This window comes from Tupaia chinensis, unplaced genomic scaffold, assembly GCF_000334495.1.
Source record: "Tupaia chinensis unplaced genomic scaffold, TupChi_1.0 Scaffold000367_1, whole genome shotgun sequence".
Classification (NCBI taxonomy): domain Eukaryota; kingdom Metazoa; phylum Chordata; class Mammalia; order Scandentia; family Tupaiidae; genus Tupaia; species Tupaia belangeri.
Window position 1 is genome coordinate 633,866 of NW_006159864.1, and position 18,287 is coordinate 652,152.

The 18,287-nt window shown below is 41.2% G+C and overlaps 1 protein-coding gene across 1 annotated transcript in view; it reads left to right on the forward strand.

The window, feature by feature from the left end:
* The window catches only part of DNAH3 (dynein axonemal heavy chain 3), a 172,248-nt gene that overhangs the window by 86,889 nt on the left and 67,072 nt on the right, over window positions 1-18,287 (forward strand). Inside the window, exons 31-40 of the mRNA XM_027773745.1 lie at window positions 142-255; window positions 1,533-1,709; window positions 3,588-3,679; window positions 5,324-5,543; window positions 6,148-6,282; window positions 8,800-8,911; window positions 11,002-11,243; window positions 14,391-14,491; window positions 15,507-15,612; window positions 18,012-18,141. Of these exons, the coding sequence (XP_027629546.1) occupies window positions 142-255; window positions 1,533-1,709; window positions 3,588-3,679; window positions 5,324-5,543; window positions 6,148-6,282; window positions 8,800-8,911; window positions 11,002-11,243; window positions 14,391-14,491; window positions 15,507-15,612; window positions 18,012-18,141 (1,429 nt within the window). The remainder of the gene's footprint in view (window positions 1-141; window positions 256-1,532; window positions 1,710-3,587; window positions 3,680-5,323; window positions 5,544-6,147; window positions 6,283-8,799; window positions 8,912-11,001; window positions 11,244-14,390; window positions 14,492-15,506; window positions 15,613-18,011; window positions 18,142-18,287) is intronic.

Below are 18,287 nucleotides of genomic sequence, written 5' to 3' on the forward strand. Positions count from 1 at the left end.
TTTAGTGTAACAGGCAGAGTGGGGCACCAGTTCTTTCAGGAGAACATGAAGAGGGGAGACCCACCCCTGTTTGGTGGTACAAGGCGCTTCAGATGTGATGGAAGCCATCCTGACTTGTACTGCATCCTCTCTCTTTTCTAGTGTGTGGTCTTCAACTGTTCTGACGGCTTGGATTACAAAGCCATGGGGAAGTTCTTCAAGGGCCTGGCCCAGGCTGGAGCATGGGCCTGCTTTGATGAATTCAACAGAATTGAGGTAATTCTGCTTCTAGGCTACAGAACAGGTGTGTTTGACATGGAGGGGCTTTTTTCTGGACTCTTAGCTCCTTAACAACAGGGACTTCTGTTTCCTTTCTGATCCTTTACATAGAGTAGATACCCAATGAACTAAACGAAAACAAAACAAACATAAGGAATAGAATGCATATTTTATACACATATCCCCCCCTTTCCTATCATATTCACTTATTCACAGACTCATTAAAAAATGTATTGAGCAGGGGGAACCAGCAGTTAGTGTAATGGCTATGTCGCTGGACTCCCACATAGTCAACTGTGGTTCGCGTCCCGGACCCGGTGGCTTAAAACTCACGCCAGGCACGTGTGCATGCGTGCCTAAGATCCCAAGAGGAGAATGGAGGAGAAGGGATTGTGGTGTGGCCATCCCCTCTGGGCGGTGATTTCTCACTTTCTGTCTCTATGTCTCTCTCTGTCTGTCTGGAGAGCGCACGCACCCTATAGTGAAAACCTCTCAAAAAAAAAAAATGTATTGAGCAGGTACTACAGGTCAGCAACTCTGCATGCATTTATGATGCAAAGATGATTAAAAAATTTGTCTTGCCATATAGACTGTTACAATCTAGTAAAGGGAAATAAAAATGAAATGAAACAAATCTAATATGATAGATATTTATGATAGCAGTATGAAAGAGGCATTATTTTAAAAAGTGAATGATTGGGACCAGCACATGACATAATGGCTACATCGCTGGACTCCCACATAGTCAACAGTGGTTCGAGTCCCAGCCCCAGCAACTTAAAAAAAACTCATGCTGGGAGCATGTGTGTGCATGCCCAAAATCCTGAGAGGAGAATGGAAGAGAAAGGATTGCAGCATAGCCATCCCCTCTAGGGTGTGATTTCTCACTTTCTGTCTGTCTGTCTTTCTGGTGAGCATGCATGCCCTATAGCAAAAAATCTCTCTAAAATATTAATAATAAAGTGGATGATTGATCCTATTCAGGTGGAGAATGGATATTGGAAAAAATAAAATTTGGAATAATAAACCCTGAGTACCTATTGTGTAACAAGCATTATACTAAGTATTGGGACAAAGATAAAATATTATGGAAGTCACTTATACACTCACATAAACACACCAATTTTCTTTTTCTTTACCAAAGCTCCAAATCATGCTCCTAATTTTGAACATAAAGTCCTGGTTTTCGGGTGACTGGGTTATTTGTTTGCTAAGTGAGGGGCCTCTGGCAGAGTGGGTAGCTGACTGAAGAGGAGCTCACATTCTCACCTTAGGTAGAAGTGCTATCTGTGGTAGCTCAGCAGATTCTCAGCATTCAACAGGCCATTATCCGGAAGCTGAAAACGTTCATCTTTGAAGGCACTGAGCTCTCTTTGAACCCAACCTGTGCTGTCTTCATCACCATGAACCCCGGATATGCTGGCAGGGCTGAGCTGCCAGATAACCTCAAGGTAAACATCAGCATGTATAAATGTTATGGTAGATGTGCTTCATAATAGTGCAAACTTTTTTTTTTTTTGGAGAGGTTTTTGCTTTAGTGCGTGTACACTTTCCAGAAAGTCAGAGAAAGACAGGGAGACAGAAAGTGAGAAATCACCCTTTGGGGGGTAGGAGTGACCACACTGTAATCCATTCTCCTCTTGGGATCTTGGGTACGCACGCACACGTGCCCGGCATGAGTTTAAGCCACTGGGTCCAGGACTCGAACTGCAATCTACTACATGGGAGTCCAGTGACATAGGCATTATGCTAACTGCTGGTCCCCATAATAGTGGAAACTTCTAGGAATACCCACCCAAGCTTCTCATAGCAAAGTCCAAAAATGGGGCATTTTTAGCCATTGGAAGCGGCAATGGAGTGCCAATGGTGGTGAGATATTTCTTGGCTCCCCAACAAGGTCTCACAGGGCAGGGGCATACATGCATAATGATCAATGGCAAATAGAAAACAATGAACACTAGAACAAGAGTCCTATTTTAGTTGTTTATAGGAGTCAGGTAATATAAACCAGAGAAGCAAACTAGGCTTTAGAGCGACTTTGGTGAATGCCCCAGCAAGAGCCAGTTGCCACTTCTTAACTCTAGTTTACTGCTGCCAAACAGGAATTGTCAGGTCTTCTCATTTTTTATTTTTTTCAGGAGAAGCCAGAAATTTGGATTTTTACATAAAATGTTCTGATATTTAGATCTTGGCTCAATTAAAACAAAACACTTTAGGCCAAATAAAATATTGGATTGTCTAGAAACTCATGACATATTTTTTCTGTGCAAAAATGTGTCTTAACTTTTCTGACAACCCAATAGATCCACTCATAAGAGAGTATCACATTTCAATGCAGAGAACTCTGATAAGCCTAGGCTAGACTACAGGGAGCTCCCAGTTATTACTAAGATGGTCAAGCTTAAGCAGTTTCCATGCCAAAGCAAGCTATTCCAGCTAGAGAGACAGCAAGAGTGCACCAAAGGTTGGTGTTAATAAGCTAGGTTCTGGTTCTGGCTCTACTCGTAAGTACCTCCATGGCTCAGGCAAGTCACCTCTCCTCTCAGATCTAAGATAATAATACAATAGCTGGTGTTTGGGGGGTGGATGGTCACGCCGCAATCCCTTCTCCTCCATTCTCCTCTCGGGATCTTGGGCACGCACGCACACGCGCCCGGCGTGAGTTTTAAGCCACTGGGTCTGGGACATGAACCGCGGTCGACTACGTGGGAGTCCAGCGACATAGCCATTACGCTAACTGCTGGTTCCTGCCACACGCTTTTATGAGCACTTCAGTTATGTTGTATCATTGATTCTCGTGATAACTGTATGAGGAGGGCACAGTTGTGAGCCCATTTTGAGATAAAAGAACTGAGGTCTACTGGGGCTTTAAACTTGCCCACAGCTAGTAAGTAGCAGAAAAAGAACTCAGATCGAGTATCTGACTTTAGGATTCTTCTGATGTATTTTGGTCCTGCATTCCTAAATGACCTCTGATATCCACATGGAACACTGGGAAGCGACAGTAGAATGATGCCATGAGATGTCCTCACTGGGCGTGGGAGAATAAGGTGTTGTTGGAATACCAACACTTAGGGTCTCTCACACAAGCACTGAGGACTCAGTGTGACAGCATGTACCTGCATAGGGCCAGTGGGCAGCTTAATTGAGCACTGGATCTGTCTCTTGAAGATGATCCTTCTGCATTGACTTGTCATCCAGCCCTCCCTTTCTTGATTGTCATTGGAATGGCCTGAATGATCATGTCACTGCCCTTCCTATCTGTAGATGTGCCTTTCCCTGCTTTTCACTGTGCATGTCCAGGTCTTGGTTGATTGTATCTTTTCTAGGCCTTGTTCCGGACAGTGGCCATGATGGTGCCAGATTATGCCCTCATTGGAGAAATCTCTCTCTACTCTATGGGGTTTCTGGACTCTAGAAGGTGAGTTACACTGGTTTTCCAGTGGGTTCTAAAGGCCTTTAAAGAGTAACTTTTCATGTGGTGAATTCAAGGTGATTTGCCCTTTGGAAGAAAAGAGGGAAGCCAGAAACTTGTTTCTGCTGGTCAGAGAGCACAGACCGTGGCCTTGGTCCTGACCCCACCCTACTTCAGAGACTCAGGTTACTTACATCTCTTGGCTACGACACGTGGCATGGAAGATCTGAGGTTTCTGTGAGCCAGCCTTCTAAGTGGCATGTATCAGATTTGCACTCCACTGGCAAGATCTCTGTAGTGTGGTCCCGCTACTACAGGGTAGGCTGGGAAATGTGACCAGGAAATACAAGACATGTCCATGTACATGAATACACACGTGCTGTGTGCTGATTATATTAAAGTTGGCATTGGTCATTTTACTTTTTTAAGGTATTTGCCATAGGGCATGTGCACTCGCCAGAGACAGTGAGAAGAAAAGTGAGAAATCACACCCCAGAGGGGATGGCCACACCACAGTCCCTTCTCCATTTTCCTCCTGGGATTTTGGGCATGTACGCACATGTGCCCAGTGTGATTTTCAAGCTGTCAGGTCCAGGACTTGGACCTCAATAGATCATGTGGGAGTCCAGCCCCTTAATACTACACCACCTGCTGGCTCTCAGAATTGGTTTTCTTAAATTAAAAAAGTAAAACAGACATTGAGGGCTGGCCTTTGTAGCACAGTGCATTGGAAACCAGATCCCGTACAGCCAACCATGGTTTGAGTCCCAGCCCCCCAGAAGCTTAAAAACCACACTGGGCATATATGTGTGCATTCTCCAAATCTTGAAGGGGTAGATAAATGAAGAAAAAGTGATTGTGGTATGACCATGGCCCATTGAGGGTGCTCTCTCTCTTTTTTTCTCTTTCTCTCTGTGGTAATCATATGTTCCCTCTGGCAATTAAAAAATGTTTTTTTAAAAAACTCAGACATTGAAAAAAAAACTGCCTTGTTACAGAAGTGAAAAAGTGAGTTTCCCCTTAGAAAGCCATAGTCCCACTCTGTAGGGATTAACATTGTTGGTAATTTGATGTAGTCTTCCCAAACTTGTGTATGCGTGCACATGCATTCATATATACAAGTAAAAAGCATTGAAAATTGTTATGAAGGGGGCGGGGTGGCGAAGTAGAAGGAGAGTGGGAGAGACGAAGAGTGCAGGAAGGGAAATTTGGGAAATAATGGAGAAGACAATTTGTGGGACACAGATATGTTTTATTGCCTGTTGATGATGTTGTGTATAGTATTCTCAACTTGCCTGGTGTGTGGCTTATATCATGCTGGGTAAAATCTCTTTATGATCTAAACGATGTGTAGCGATTTAATGTATAAATAATAAAAATAATAAAGAAGTATATAATGTATAATTTCATATATAGGACATGTTAGACATATGTTTGTGTTTGCTTTTTTTCATCCTAGTTTTGATGGTTATAATGCTTCCTCAGCTCATTATAGTAATGCTAGTAGAAGACCTTCAAATGATAGGGCTTCTCCATCAAGTACATAGGCAGGCCTGACTCTAAAGTCACAGGGGACAAGGATGTGAGAATGTCTGCTGAGCAGAGTGTGGTCTTCTCTGGGTGTCTCCAGACATGTCTTTGCCCTTCCAGTCTTGCCCAGAAGATTGTGGCAACCTACCGCCTGTGCTCAGAACAACTCTCCTCTCAGCATCACTATGACTACGGCATGCGTGCCGTCAAGTCTGTGCTCACAGCTGCAGGAAACCTGAAGCTCAAGTATCCAGAGGAGAATGAAAGTGTCTTGCTGCTCCGGGCCTTGCTTGATGTCAACCTGGCCAAGTTCTTAGCCCAAGATGTCCCTCTGTTTCAGGTATGCATCGGTCTGAGATCTTAGCCAAGGACCAAGGCTCATCTGAAGGTGAAACATTTTCTTTGGCACCTTCTCCACATACAATACCATCTCCTGATACTCTTTTCTCCAGCTTGCATCCCTGTTGTCTGGTTCCCTCAAATGTTAACCAGTAATGATAATAGCTAACATTCCTGTCTAGTTTCTGATTTTAATAAAAATGGCTTCACCAATAGGATGATATATGCTATTGGATTTGGGTTGCTGTTTTAACCCCATTTAATTCGTTTCCTTTTACAATTAAGCTAATGCCTATGTTCCTTACCAGGCCCATATGCTCCATAAAAACAGAAATCATAATGATCTTGGTCATTCCGACTACAATAACTGGAAGAAAGTACAAACTCATTCATTATTTGATGACTTCTTCAAGTATTTAAGAGGAAAATCATGTTTTACAGAAAGTGTTGACATTTGTAACTTTATATGGGTTTTGGTGCATGAAAAATGAGGTTTAGAAGTTTTCAAAAATTCCTGCTGTCTATAGAGCTCATCTTAGGAAGATGGTGATATCACATATCTGATACTTCATCGTTTCCACTTTCTCTTGAATTCTTGTTATCAGGGAATTATATCAGATTTGTTTCCTGGAGTTATTCTTCCAAAGCCAGACTATGAAGTTTTTATGGAAGTGCTGAATGAAAATATCAAAAAGATGAAACTTCAGCCAGTCCCTTGGTTTATTGGGAAAATTATCCAGGTTGGTTTCTGGTACCCATATGGGAATAGTATTGTTTTACTGTTTGGTGTAGTCAGTAATTAGAAATTCATATGGCAGAATGGAGCTGACATTAGTCAGAAGTGCCTGCGGACAGATGGGAGTTAAAAGGCCACCTAACAGTCTGTAATGCCTTCGGTTTTTATATCCAGGAGTTGAAGTTTAAAATCCATTATTTTCTCTATGGCCATCTTTCTTGGCATTTCTTTTTTGTTTTGTTTTGTCTTTTTGCTATATGATGCATGCACTCGCCAGAGAGAGAAAGAAAAAAAGACAGAGAAAGAGAGAGAGAGAAAATGAAAAATCACACACACACACACACACACACACACACACACACACACACCTGCCCGAGGAATGACCACACCATCCATTCTCCTCCATTCTCCTCTTAGGATCTTAGACACACACACATACATGCCTGGCTAGATTTTCAAGCTGCCACGTCTGGGACTCCAATTGCAAAATGTGCTATGTGGAATCCAGCACCTTACCATCCATGCCACCTGCTGACCCAGCATTTCTTTTTTAGTTTAATATCTTTGAGCATTTTATTTGTCAGAGCTTTTTCAGTTCTGAATGATATAACCCCAACTCAAACTGCCTTCATCAAGAAAAAGGAATTTATTCATCCATCTAACTTGAAAGGTTCAGAAATATGTTGGCCTCAGACACAGCAGGGCCCAGGTTTTTGTATCATGCCATTAGGAATTGACACCTTTTCATTTCTGGGCTTCTCCTTTCTGTGTTAAAACTTCATTCCTAGCTTCCCATTCACTTCTCCAGCAGCCTCAGAAATCAATTTCCAGGTACAAGCCCAGAAGAAAACACCATCGCATTCCAAATGGCTTCAGTAAAAGTCTTAGGATTAGCTTTATATGGCTCTGATAAAGTCGCATGACCATATCTGACTCAATTATGCAGACAAGACCTGGACCATAACCCCACCCTCCTCACTTCCAGCAGTAGAGATGGAGTCAACTCTACCCAAGTCATGTCAACTGAACCACTAAGGAGCGGCTCCCCCAGGGGAAGTTAGGGTGCCGTTATCCATAGACAGGCAAGGATGTTGGGCAGGGAAGTCCCCAATGTCTCTGTAGTCCTGACCCTAGTACACCCTAGTGAAGCTGCATTCTAATCTTAGGCTCTTTCTCTGTGATCACATTCTATGTAAAGTAATTAGGCCAGGGTTATAGGGAACCTTAAACGGTCTCTGGTCCAACCTCAGTAGGACACTGGGATCCAGAGAGGAAACAGATTTGGGTACAGATCTTAATCCAGACTCATTCCCACAAGGTTTTTGCTGTGAGATTTTTAGAAAAATCACTTCAGTTTTTTTTTGAGTCTCGGGTCCTTCAATTGTAAAATGAAGGGAGTAAAACCTTCCCTGTAAAGTAATTCTGAGAAAATAGTCTGTAAGGTGTTAGATCAGGTGCCAATACTATACCATTATCAACCTTTCCACAAGCATCATCAGCATCACATAAACATAAATGACCAAAACCAAAATTTGTGTTTCATCATGGATTACTTGTTACAGACAGAAAGATACATTCGGAAAATTTTAAAAATGGGCTCCCACATAGCTGTTGGTATTCGAGGGTAGGGGGTAAAATTATGTGGAATATCATTTATATTTTACAGCATGGAGCCTGTCCTTTTTTTTTTTTTTTTTTTTAGGTTTTCACTACAGGGTGTGTGCGCTCGCCAGACAGACAGAGAGACAGAGAGACAGAAAGCGAGAAATCACCCCCCCGGGGGGATGGCCATGCCGTAATCCCTTCTCCTCCATTCTCCTCTCAGGATCTTGGGCATGCACACACACGTGCCCGGCGTGAGTTTTAAGCCACCAGGTCCAGGACGCGAACCGCAGTCGACTACGTGGGAGTCCAGCGACATAGCCATTACTCTAACTGCTGATTCCCTGGAGCCTGTCTTTTAAAACAAATACATTTTTATCTAAGAGTTCCAGTCAGTTCAGAACAGTAATTAGGCTTCTTTAAAGAAAGTTTCCAACAGAAATCCAATTTTCTAACATGATGGCCACTTCTTTTTTCCTCTTTAGGAGTAAATAGCAGTGGTGTAATGGAAAAAATAGGGGTATTGGAATCAGATAGGTCTGTATTCAAATCCTGGCTCTACCTCTAATGAACTTGGGCAAGTTACTTAACCTCTCTTGGGTTCAGTGTTCCCATCTGTAAAAAGTGGTTCATGATACTCAGGTAAATTAAATTAAATAATTTAGATAATCAGTTGGTTCTTAGCACATAGACAGGAGCAGAAAAAATAATAGTTCCCATTTTGTATATAATCTGAGACACATGCATATATGTATTAATCCAAAATATATTTAAATGATAGATCACAGAAGGGGCTATACGTTCAGAGAAGTGATTGTAAGAACTCCCTTTCAGCCCCTCATAACTCATTGCCTTCTGACCGACTTGTAGTGTGGGGAACCTTGTAGTGATTAACTTCTTACATGATGTCTCCCCCCAGATCTATGAGATGATGCTGGTAAGACATGGCTATATGATTGTCGGAGACCCCATGGGTGGCAAGACCTCTGCTTATAAAGTATTGGCCGCAGCTCTGGGTGATTTATGTGCAGGTAAAGCTCACATCCCTGGCTTCCAAGGAGGATGGGACTCCCCACTCAATTGGCTGGCTCCATGGAGATAATGCCAGGCTGTTAGTTTTGCCAGCCCTGGATCATGATGTCAGAGCTAGAAATAGAACTTGGCACACAGATGTCTACAGGCAGAAAACAAAGGGTAGGGGCGGAGGTAGGGGCTCCTAATGGGATTTTGTGTGGTTGTCGTTAAGGCTGAAGGAATTTTTTCAAATGCTCAACAGTGGCTTCTCCATAGATTCCCCAATGAGAAAGAAAAAAAAAAAAATCCGTCATTGTCCTAAACAAAATTAATTTAAAAGAAAATGATTGCATGGTTTCTTTTCTTTTTCCTTTTTGTTTCTATCCAACCTTCTCTTCTCTTTCCATTCTTTCCCTTTCACTTTTCTTCCCTCACTCCTTTCTTTCCTTCCTTATAAAATAAAAGAAAAGAGCTCATACTTTTTAATCAGACTCAATCTGGGGCAATTGGCTAAACCCCCCTTATCCTCTGTTTTCCAAACTGTAAAATGAATATTGTGAAAATTAAATAAGATTACAGTAGTAATTAACCTAGAATTATGCCTTCTCAATAAATGGAAACTATGTTTACTGGATTTTTTTTGGGGGGGGTATAAAATGTAGCAAATCTGTGGTTTTGAAAAAGTAGTCTAGGGCCAATGAGAGGCATGGTGGATAAGGCAGCTAGATCCCAGATGGCCAACTGCACAATTCAAGAAGTGGGCCCTGTGGTTTGAGAAACATGCCAGGTCCATGTGCATGTGTGCCCAGAATCCCAAAAAGAGGGAGAAATGGAAGAGAAGGGATTGCAGTGTGACCATCCCCCATGGAGAATGTTTTCTCACTTTCTCTTTTTCTCTCTTTCTACACACCCTCTGGCAAATTTTAAAAGAGAAAAAGAAAGAGAGAAAAGTAGCCCCTGTGTATGTGTTTATGTAATTGCTTTAAGTATGTTATTTAAACTTTTTTTTCTAAATGACTGAGTTGCTGTTGGATTTTCAAGGTTTTATCTTGGGAACTAACTCAGCCCTAATAACTAATATGGGCTTTTCAAATGTAAGTAATAACTATGGCATTTAGTATAGTTAAGGAAACTAAATGAAGAGAAGGGAGGCACATTGACTTTGCCTTGAGATTCGATAGAAACGATTCTTAGTTCATGGCTCATGAGCACCACCTTTTCCTTGCTTTGAAGAATCATGTAAAAGTGTCATTATTTTCTATTATTAAATACATAAGCTGTGTCATCTATCGGCCTATATATTCCAGTTGAGTTTTGATTTTCTTTTTTCCTTCCTTCCTTCCTTCCTTTGCTTTGGAGAGGTTTTTGCTATAGGGCGCATGTGTTCACAAGAAAGACAGAGACAGACAGAAAGACAGAAAGTGAGAAATCACCCCCCAGGGAGGACATCCATGCCGCAATCCCTTCTCTTCCATTCTCCTCTCGGGATCTTGGGCATGCATGCACACACGCTCAGTGTGAGTTTAAGCCACCAGGTCCAGTACTCGAACTGCAGTTGACTACATGGGAGTTCAGTGACACAGCCATTATGCCAATTGCTGGTTCTGAGTTTTGGTATTCTAATAGTGTGTATTTCTCAGGGACAAATGACATTTAGCAGTTGAGAAAGAGGTTTCAGGATTTAACTAGACCTTCAGATAAAGAAACTTAACTATTACTCTCCAGAATCTTTTACCTGTCACCTACTTCCTTATCTCAAGCCAAAGCCAGGGTTCTTCGAGGGGCCAGGTACATAAAAAAGGCAGGCACTATGGCATCTCTCTCCTTCTGTACCTGCATTCTTTTAGGCCCAGTCAGATTTCAGTTGCCATGTTTGAACTAAGGGTCAGAAGAAAGTACGATGAGAAATTATTTTATAACCCCAAAATTTAGGGTATTGTCCTTCTAAATAACCAATCTTAGTAAGGACTGAGCACACACTATATAAGGACTCTCCTTGGATAACATAGTCATGCTAGTTGGTTGGTCTTTGAGACAGCATTTTCTCTCGCTTAACATTCTGGTCTCATCAGAACCTTTGTAACGAGTGTTGGACCTTCTTGTCCAGCCAGCCAGATGGAGGAGTTTGCCGTGGAGTACAAGATCATCAACCCCAAGGCTATTACAATGGGGCAGCTATATGGGTGCTTTGACGTAGTGAGCCATGAATGGACAGATGGTGTCCTTGCCAATGCTTTCCGGGAGCAAGCATCTTCAGTATCTGATGACCGCAAGTGGATTATATTTGATGGGCCAGTGGATGCTGTTTGGATTGAAAATATGAACACTGTTCTGGATGACAATAAAAAGGTAGTGATTGAATCCAATACCACTTTTACATGGGTGAGGTATAAACTTTTTTATTGAAGTGAGTGACCGATTGAAACTATCTAAAATACAGTGTATTCTGAATGGGAAAATTAATTTTGTATGCTGCAATAATGTACAGTGAATTGATATAAAATTAAAAACTAAAAATAAATTAAAAATTTTAAGAAAAAAAGATATGCATTTATTAAACTAAAAAGAAATGCCTCAGAAAAATAATAGTTACCAGTTCATAATTATGCTTCTGTTCGTACAAGTAGTCAGTAAGTTAAATATGTTTAGAGACAATGTTGTGAAATGGTTGAAAGTCTTGACATTGGCATCAGATTGGGCTCCTAGCTCCATCACTAGGCTGTATTGTATTGGATAAGTTACACAACTTCTCTGAACCTCAGTTCCCTTATTTTAGAAAGCATAATAAAGTAGGGTTGTTGATAAGTAAATGAGATAGTACATACATAGTATTTTAATGGTTTAAAACAGTCATTTATTTTTCTCATGATTTTGTTGGGTAGGAATTTTGAAAGAGTTCCGGTGGGTAGTGGATCAGCATCTGAAACTGGAGGATTCACATCCAAGATGGCTTGTTCACTGGATGTCGGGCCTCATTACTTTTGCCCCACAGTCGCCCTTATTTTTTTTTTTTTCCTACAGGGCACATGTGCTCACTAGAGAGAAACAGAAAGATAAAGATGAAAATAGAAAAATCACTGCCCCCCCAGAGAGATGGCCACACCACAATCCCTTTTCCTCCTGGGATTTTGGGCACTTATGCACATGTACCAGGCATATTTTTCAAACTGCCAGGATTGAATTGCAGTCAGTCATTTGGGATCCTTAACCACAATGCCATGGGCTGGTCCATCTTCAGTCACTCTCTTTAAATATCACTTCATCTTCCAGGCTACTCCACTTGGCTTGGGCTTATTGCTTTGTAGCCTCTAGGATGTGATAACTTATGTGGTGGGTGACTTCCAAGCATCAGGAAGTGAAATTTTCCAAGAAATTAAGGGCTAGTCTTAGAAGTGACACAGCATCACTTTCTCTGCATTCTCTTAGTCAAAGAAGTCACAGAGCCCAATCAGATTTAAGAGAGCAGAGAAATAGACTCTACCTCTTGATGGAAGTGGACAAAATCACATTGTGGAAGTGCTTATGGGACAGGAGGTATTTTTGCAGAGTCTTTAGAAAATAATTTCTACTGCAGGAAATACAGTAGCTCAAGAACTGGGACTCCAGAGCTAGGCAGTCTGGATTCAAGTCCTGGCTTTGATATTTACAAGTTGTGTAACCTCAGAGACACTATTAATATTTAGTCTCAGGACCAGCAGATGGCATAATGGTTATGTTGCTGGACTCCCACGTAGTCAACTGTAATACAAGTCCTGTACCTGGCGACTTAAACCTCATGCCGGGCACATGTGCATGAGTGCCCAGAATCCTGAGAGGAGAATGGAGAAGGGATTGCGGCATGGACATCCCCTTTCAGAGGTGATTTCTCACTTTCTGTTTCTCTCTGTTTCTCCAGCAAGTGCTCACACCCTATAGGAAAAATCTAAAATAAAATAAAATAAAAATTAGTCTCTTGATTCCTCAATTTCATCATCTGTAAAATGGGATAATAATGTCTAATCTGTAGTGTTAGAAAGATTAGGTAAGTTAATATTTGCAAACTGCTTACAATAATGCCTGGCCTATAGCTAGTGCCATATAACTATTTGTTAGAATAAGATAAAATTCATCACCATTTCAAGGAAGGGTTCTTACAGTGAATATTTGTCATTATCAAATCAAAGAATATTTTCTGTGTTTAAATGTCACAAGCCTAAGAGTGAGTCATGCTCAATAATGGAAGGCCTAATTATCCAAATTATACACATAACTAATTATAGCATCTGCATAATTGTAATTATATAACACATAAAAATAGAAATAAGTTTTATTACATGATATGGACTACATCATACAAACTAATTACACAAATGAATCAGTTGATCTTGAGATGGCAAGTATAAAGAGACTCAGGGAATTTTCTACTGATTTTTCTTGGCTCTGGGTGTAAATCAAACTACAGGCCTGGGAGTGGGTCTGTTTCACTTTTCTTAATATTCAGATATAATACGGTACATGGTATCTGCCTCAAAACAACTGTGACCCTCATGGGGATGCATACAGTGACCTGCTTCAAGATGTGTTTCATGTGGGCTGGGTGTTGTACAGGAAACTTTTTAACAGAAACTTAGAGTGAGCAGCAGGGATTGCTGGTGTTTCTTCTCCCCTGGGAGACTAAGGCCTCAGGCTTTGTCCCATTATTTTAACGTCTCACTTGAACCCAAGTTGGCAAATGGGAAGCAGTACCACTTACTAAGTGTATATTCCAAGGTTCTCCTATGTCGAGAGGGTCTTCAAGATGTTCATGGAAAATATACATTATGAACAAACTATGTATAATTTTCCAAAATGTTTGCACCCAAATAAATTCATACTTTAATTTCGTATTTTCATGAACTGATTGATGTTCCCTCATATTTGCACTACTTTTTGCTGAACACGAGGACTTCAGGTTTTTTTTAATTCCATTCCAAAAATGATTAGTGGGGAGGTTCTTGTCACTCCAGCCATGGGTTAAAACATGTAAGGGTTCAAAAAAAAGTCTTTTGTGAGAAACATTACACTAAAATGGGATGGAGATGTGCCGTTAAGCACAACGTTAAATACCAAAAACCATGAAATTTGGTATGGTTCGATAACTTCTCAATTCTTCATCTTAGGTTGCAATTCAGTGATTTCCTGACTTCTCTGTTTAAAATTACAACTCATTCAACCATGACTGAGCATTCTCCAACCCCCGCTTCATTAATTTTCATAGGAGCTCTTTTTGCCATTTTATATATCTTGCTTATATATTCTGCTTACCATCTGTCTCCTCTCAGCAGGATGTAAACTACGAGAAGACAGGAATTTTTATCTGTTTCATTCTGTGCACCTAGAATATTGCCTGGCACATAGTAGGTGCTCAAGAAATACCTGTAGAATGAATTTAAACTAGCTTTGTCTCCACGAGACCTTTCACTTGCAGACGGCATTTAACCTTTGCTTGCCCTCCACCCCTCTGCTTTGCACTTTTAGCTATGTTTAATGAGTGGAGAGATTATTCAGATGAGCCCCAAGATGAGTCTGATTTTTGAGCCAGCGGACCTTGAACAGGCCTCTCCAGCCACCGTGAGCAGGTCAGTCAGTTTTCACATGCACCCTAAGGGAAGACGTGACCCTGTTAACCCTGTGTAGGAGGGAAAGCTCAAAAAAAATCACGAATGTGATTAAGCCCTAGAAGGACACCTATATTATTATTTACTTATATTTGTTGTAAAGTCAGTCCTCCATTTACACTGCTGATAGGAGTCTAAAATTGTGCAAGGGAAAAGAGTTACCATATAAAATAGCAATTTCATTTGCTTATGACCCAGTAATTCTGTTTCTAAGTCTCAATATATTTTTTTGCTTCGGTCAGCTAGGTGGCACAGTGGTTAGGGTAACTGGCTCCCACATGACCAGCCACAGTTCAAGACCTGGATCCAGCAGTTTGAAAAAACACACTGGAGGACCAGCAGATGGCATAATGGTTTCATTGCTGGTCTCCCATGTGGTCAACTGCAGTTTGAGTACTGGACCCAGCAGCTTAAAATTTATTGCAGGCATATGTGTGTGTGTGTGTGTGTGTGTGCATGTGTGCGTGTATGCATGCCCAAAATCCCAAGAGGAGAATGGAGAAGGGACTGTGGCATGGCCATCCCCCCGGGGGGTGATTTTTCTCTCTCTGTCTCTCTGGCAAGCACACATGCCCTGTAGCAAAAATTTCTCAAAAAATACAGTGCACACTGGGTGTCTGTGCTTCCTCAACATCTTGAGAGGAGAACAGAGGAGAAGGAATTGCAGCGTGGTCATACCTCCCATAGGGGAGAAAGGGTGCTTCTCATTCTCTCTTTCTTCAGCGAGTGTACATGTCCTATAGCAAATTGAAAAGAAAGAAAGAAATGTTCGCCCATGTACAAGAGAAATACGAAAATGTATACAGTGGCACATCTCAAAATAAAAACCACTTGGAAACAGACGAAAATATCCATTAATAGGAATGAGTTCAAAAAGTACTGGGTTGTCAGGAAAGTCATGATGTTATAAAGTGTTAGCCAGTATTTCTAACAAATGAAAGAGCACCTACCTGGAAGATCCTATTTGTGCTTCCAGGTGTGGGATGATCTACATGGAGCCTCATCAGCTAGGCTGGAAGCCCCTGAAGGATTCGTACATGGAGACCCTACCATCTAGCCTCACTGAGGAGCACAAGGAATTGGTGAGACCTGTGAGCCCCTGTCTTTCCCCTCTTCCTGTCTTCCAACCTCTTATCTCAAGGGCCTTCTAAAGACATCTTCATCTTCATGGTTCCAAGAGGCAAAAAGGAGCAGATAATTCCCTTCCTATTCTTACTTACCTTGGTTGCCTGCCACTTTTTCAACTTCTTCATGTGGTGGGGAATGGAGGTGTAATCGATTTTTCCTTTCTCTCCACCCTCTCTGTCATCCTCAACTCTCCAGTAGATTCCAGTTTTGAGGAACATTCTTAATGGTTCCTGGAAGACTATCCCTCCTCCCCTTGCCCTACTAACAGAAATGTCTTTAGAAGTTGTTCTAGAGATGGATTGCATGAGCAAGAGATATTCCTCTTTATGCTGCTCTCCTCCATCTCTGTAGTCTGGACTCCATACCTCTGACTGCTAGGGAGATGGAAACAGTTAGAAATTCTTTCATTTGGTGTAGCACTTAAGCCTTGTACATAGGGAGCCAGATACCACATGGCCAACCACGGCATGAATCCCAGCCCAATAGCTTGAAAAACACACTGGACACCTGTATATGCATATATGCCCAGAGTTCTGAGACTGGGGGTTCTTTCTTTCTTTCTCTCTCTCTTGTTCTCTTTCTTCTCTCTGGCAAACACCCATACCCATAGGCAAAATGAAAATAAATAAATAAATAAATAAATAAATAGAAGTGTTTTCATTGCAATTAGAAAGAGAGAGTGTTCCTTTCTTCTCTTCCTAGAAGAAGGGGGAAAGTTCAGAGTAGGCAGGTACCTAACCACTCTCAGACTAGAGAAGCAGGAAGGGGGAACCTATGTTTGTAGTGCCTCTTGCCCTTCCCTGCAATAATAGAGTTCCTTGGGAATATCTCTCACTGACAAACCAAAAATGGTCTGAATGAGCTCTCTTTCCACTAGGGACACATTCTGGAGGATTATGTTTGTTGACCCAATGTCTGTCACAATTTATATGCATTTATGCAAGTACATTTCTGCATGTACATTCAGGGACCAGTCTATACAAACACACTGAAAGCTGACAGTCCTCAATGCATGTTAAGTCCTTCAGGGTCTACCCAATGTCCTTGGCACAAAGTAACTCCTTATCAGGGCTCAATGAGATGATGCAATCTTTCCTTTCGTGCCTCTGCGAACTTACCGTGTAGTCTCTTTCTCAGCCTCACTCACTCTCCAACCATCTTGTTTTGTTTGCATTCCTAGAAAACCCTAGGTTTTGACACCTCAAGGCATTGCTCGTCTTATTTCTCTCTGGGAAAAAATGTCCTCAGTTTATCTCATGGGTAGCTACCCTTGTCATCCAAGTCTCACCATAAAGATCTCCTCCAAGAAGTCTTCTCTGACCACTCTATTTAAACTCTTCCTATTATTCCCCATTGTACCACCATAACTTGTTTTCTGCTAGTACTTTACATGACCTGTAAGTATTTTAATTACTTCCCTGCTTATTTAGTTATTTATTGTTTGTCTTCCTTGTCCTCAGACTGTAAACTCCATAAGTGAAGGAGCCTGGTCTATCTTATACATTATTTATACTCAGCACCAACTCATTGGGAATGAGTTCATTCCCAGTAAATGTTGACTGAATAACTATATCATATATGTATGGAAGAATATTCTTATTTACATATAAATGTGTATATATGTGTATATATATTTATATACACATACACACACTATATATCTATATCTATCTGTATATATATATATATACAAAAGTAAAAAAAATACAAAACACAAAAATAGAAAAAAATGTGAGTCAAGTAATTTTTTTTCCCCCATAAGGCATGTGTGTTCACAGGAGAGAGAGAGATAGTGAGAGAGAAAGTGAGAAACCGCTCCCCAGGGGGTGACCACACTGCAGTCCCTTCTTCTTCATTATCCTCCTGGAATTTGGGGCACACACTTGCTCTCAGCATGATTTTTAAGGTGCCAGGTCTGGGACTCAAACCACAGTTGGCCATGTGGGAGTCGAGGATTTTAATCACCATGACACTTGTCAAATAATCTTTAAAAGAGTAAATAGGGTGGAGAAGAGAAACAAGAGATAAGAATCATTGTACCCCAAAGTAAATACATGCATAGAGACATATGTCCATGTGGTGAATTCTTGAAAACAAATCCCGGACTTAGCTCAGTACTTCCTTATAGCCTCTTTATACAGAAGCCCCACCTTACAAATGTCCAAGTCATTTGTAAATCAGTTGTTTAGGGTACCTAATAGTTTTTACACAAAGTCAGATATAGTAGCTGGGTTCTAAAACTATTTCGTGTAATCTTACCAGCTTCTCCAGTCTCCTGAAGTGGACCAAGACATTGGCTTTTAACTTGTTTTTTGATAATGTCGCCACATCTCACTTAGCTTTTTCCTCTCAGGTCAATGACATGTTCATGTGGCTTGTTCAGCCCTGTCTGGAATTTGGTCGCCTTCACTGTAAATTTGTGGTCCAAACGTCACCTATCCACCTTGCCTTTTCAATGATGAGACTTTACTCCTCTCTTTTGGGTAAGTGCTATCCATGCTTCTTAAGATAAATGGTGTTAGGTGTTCCCTGCACTACCATCCCTCTGTTTCTCCCCTTGAGTTACAGTGGGACCAACTATTTGGTCTAGAATAAGCGAGTCTTAATTGTAAATAACAAGGGTCCATAT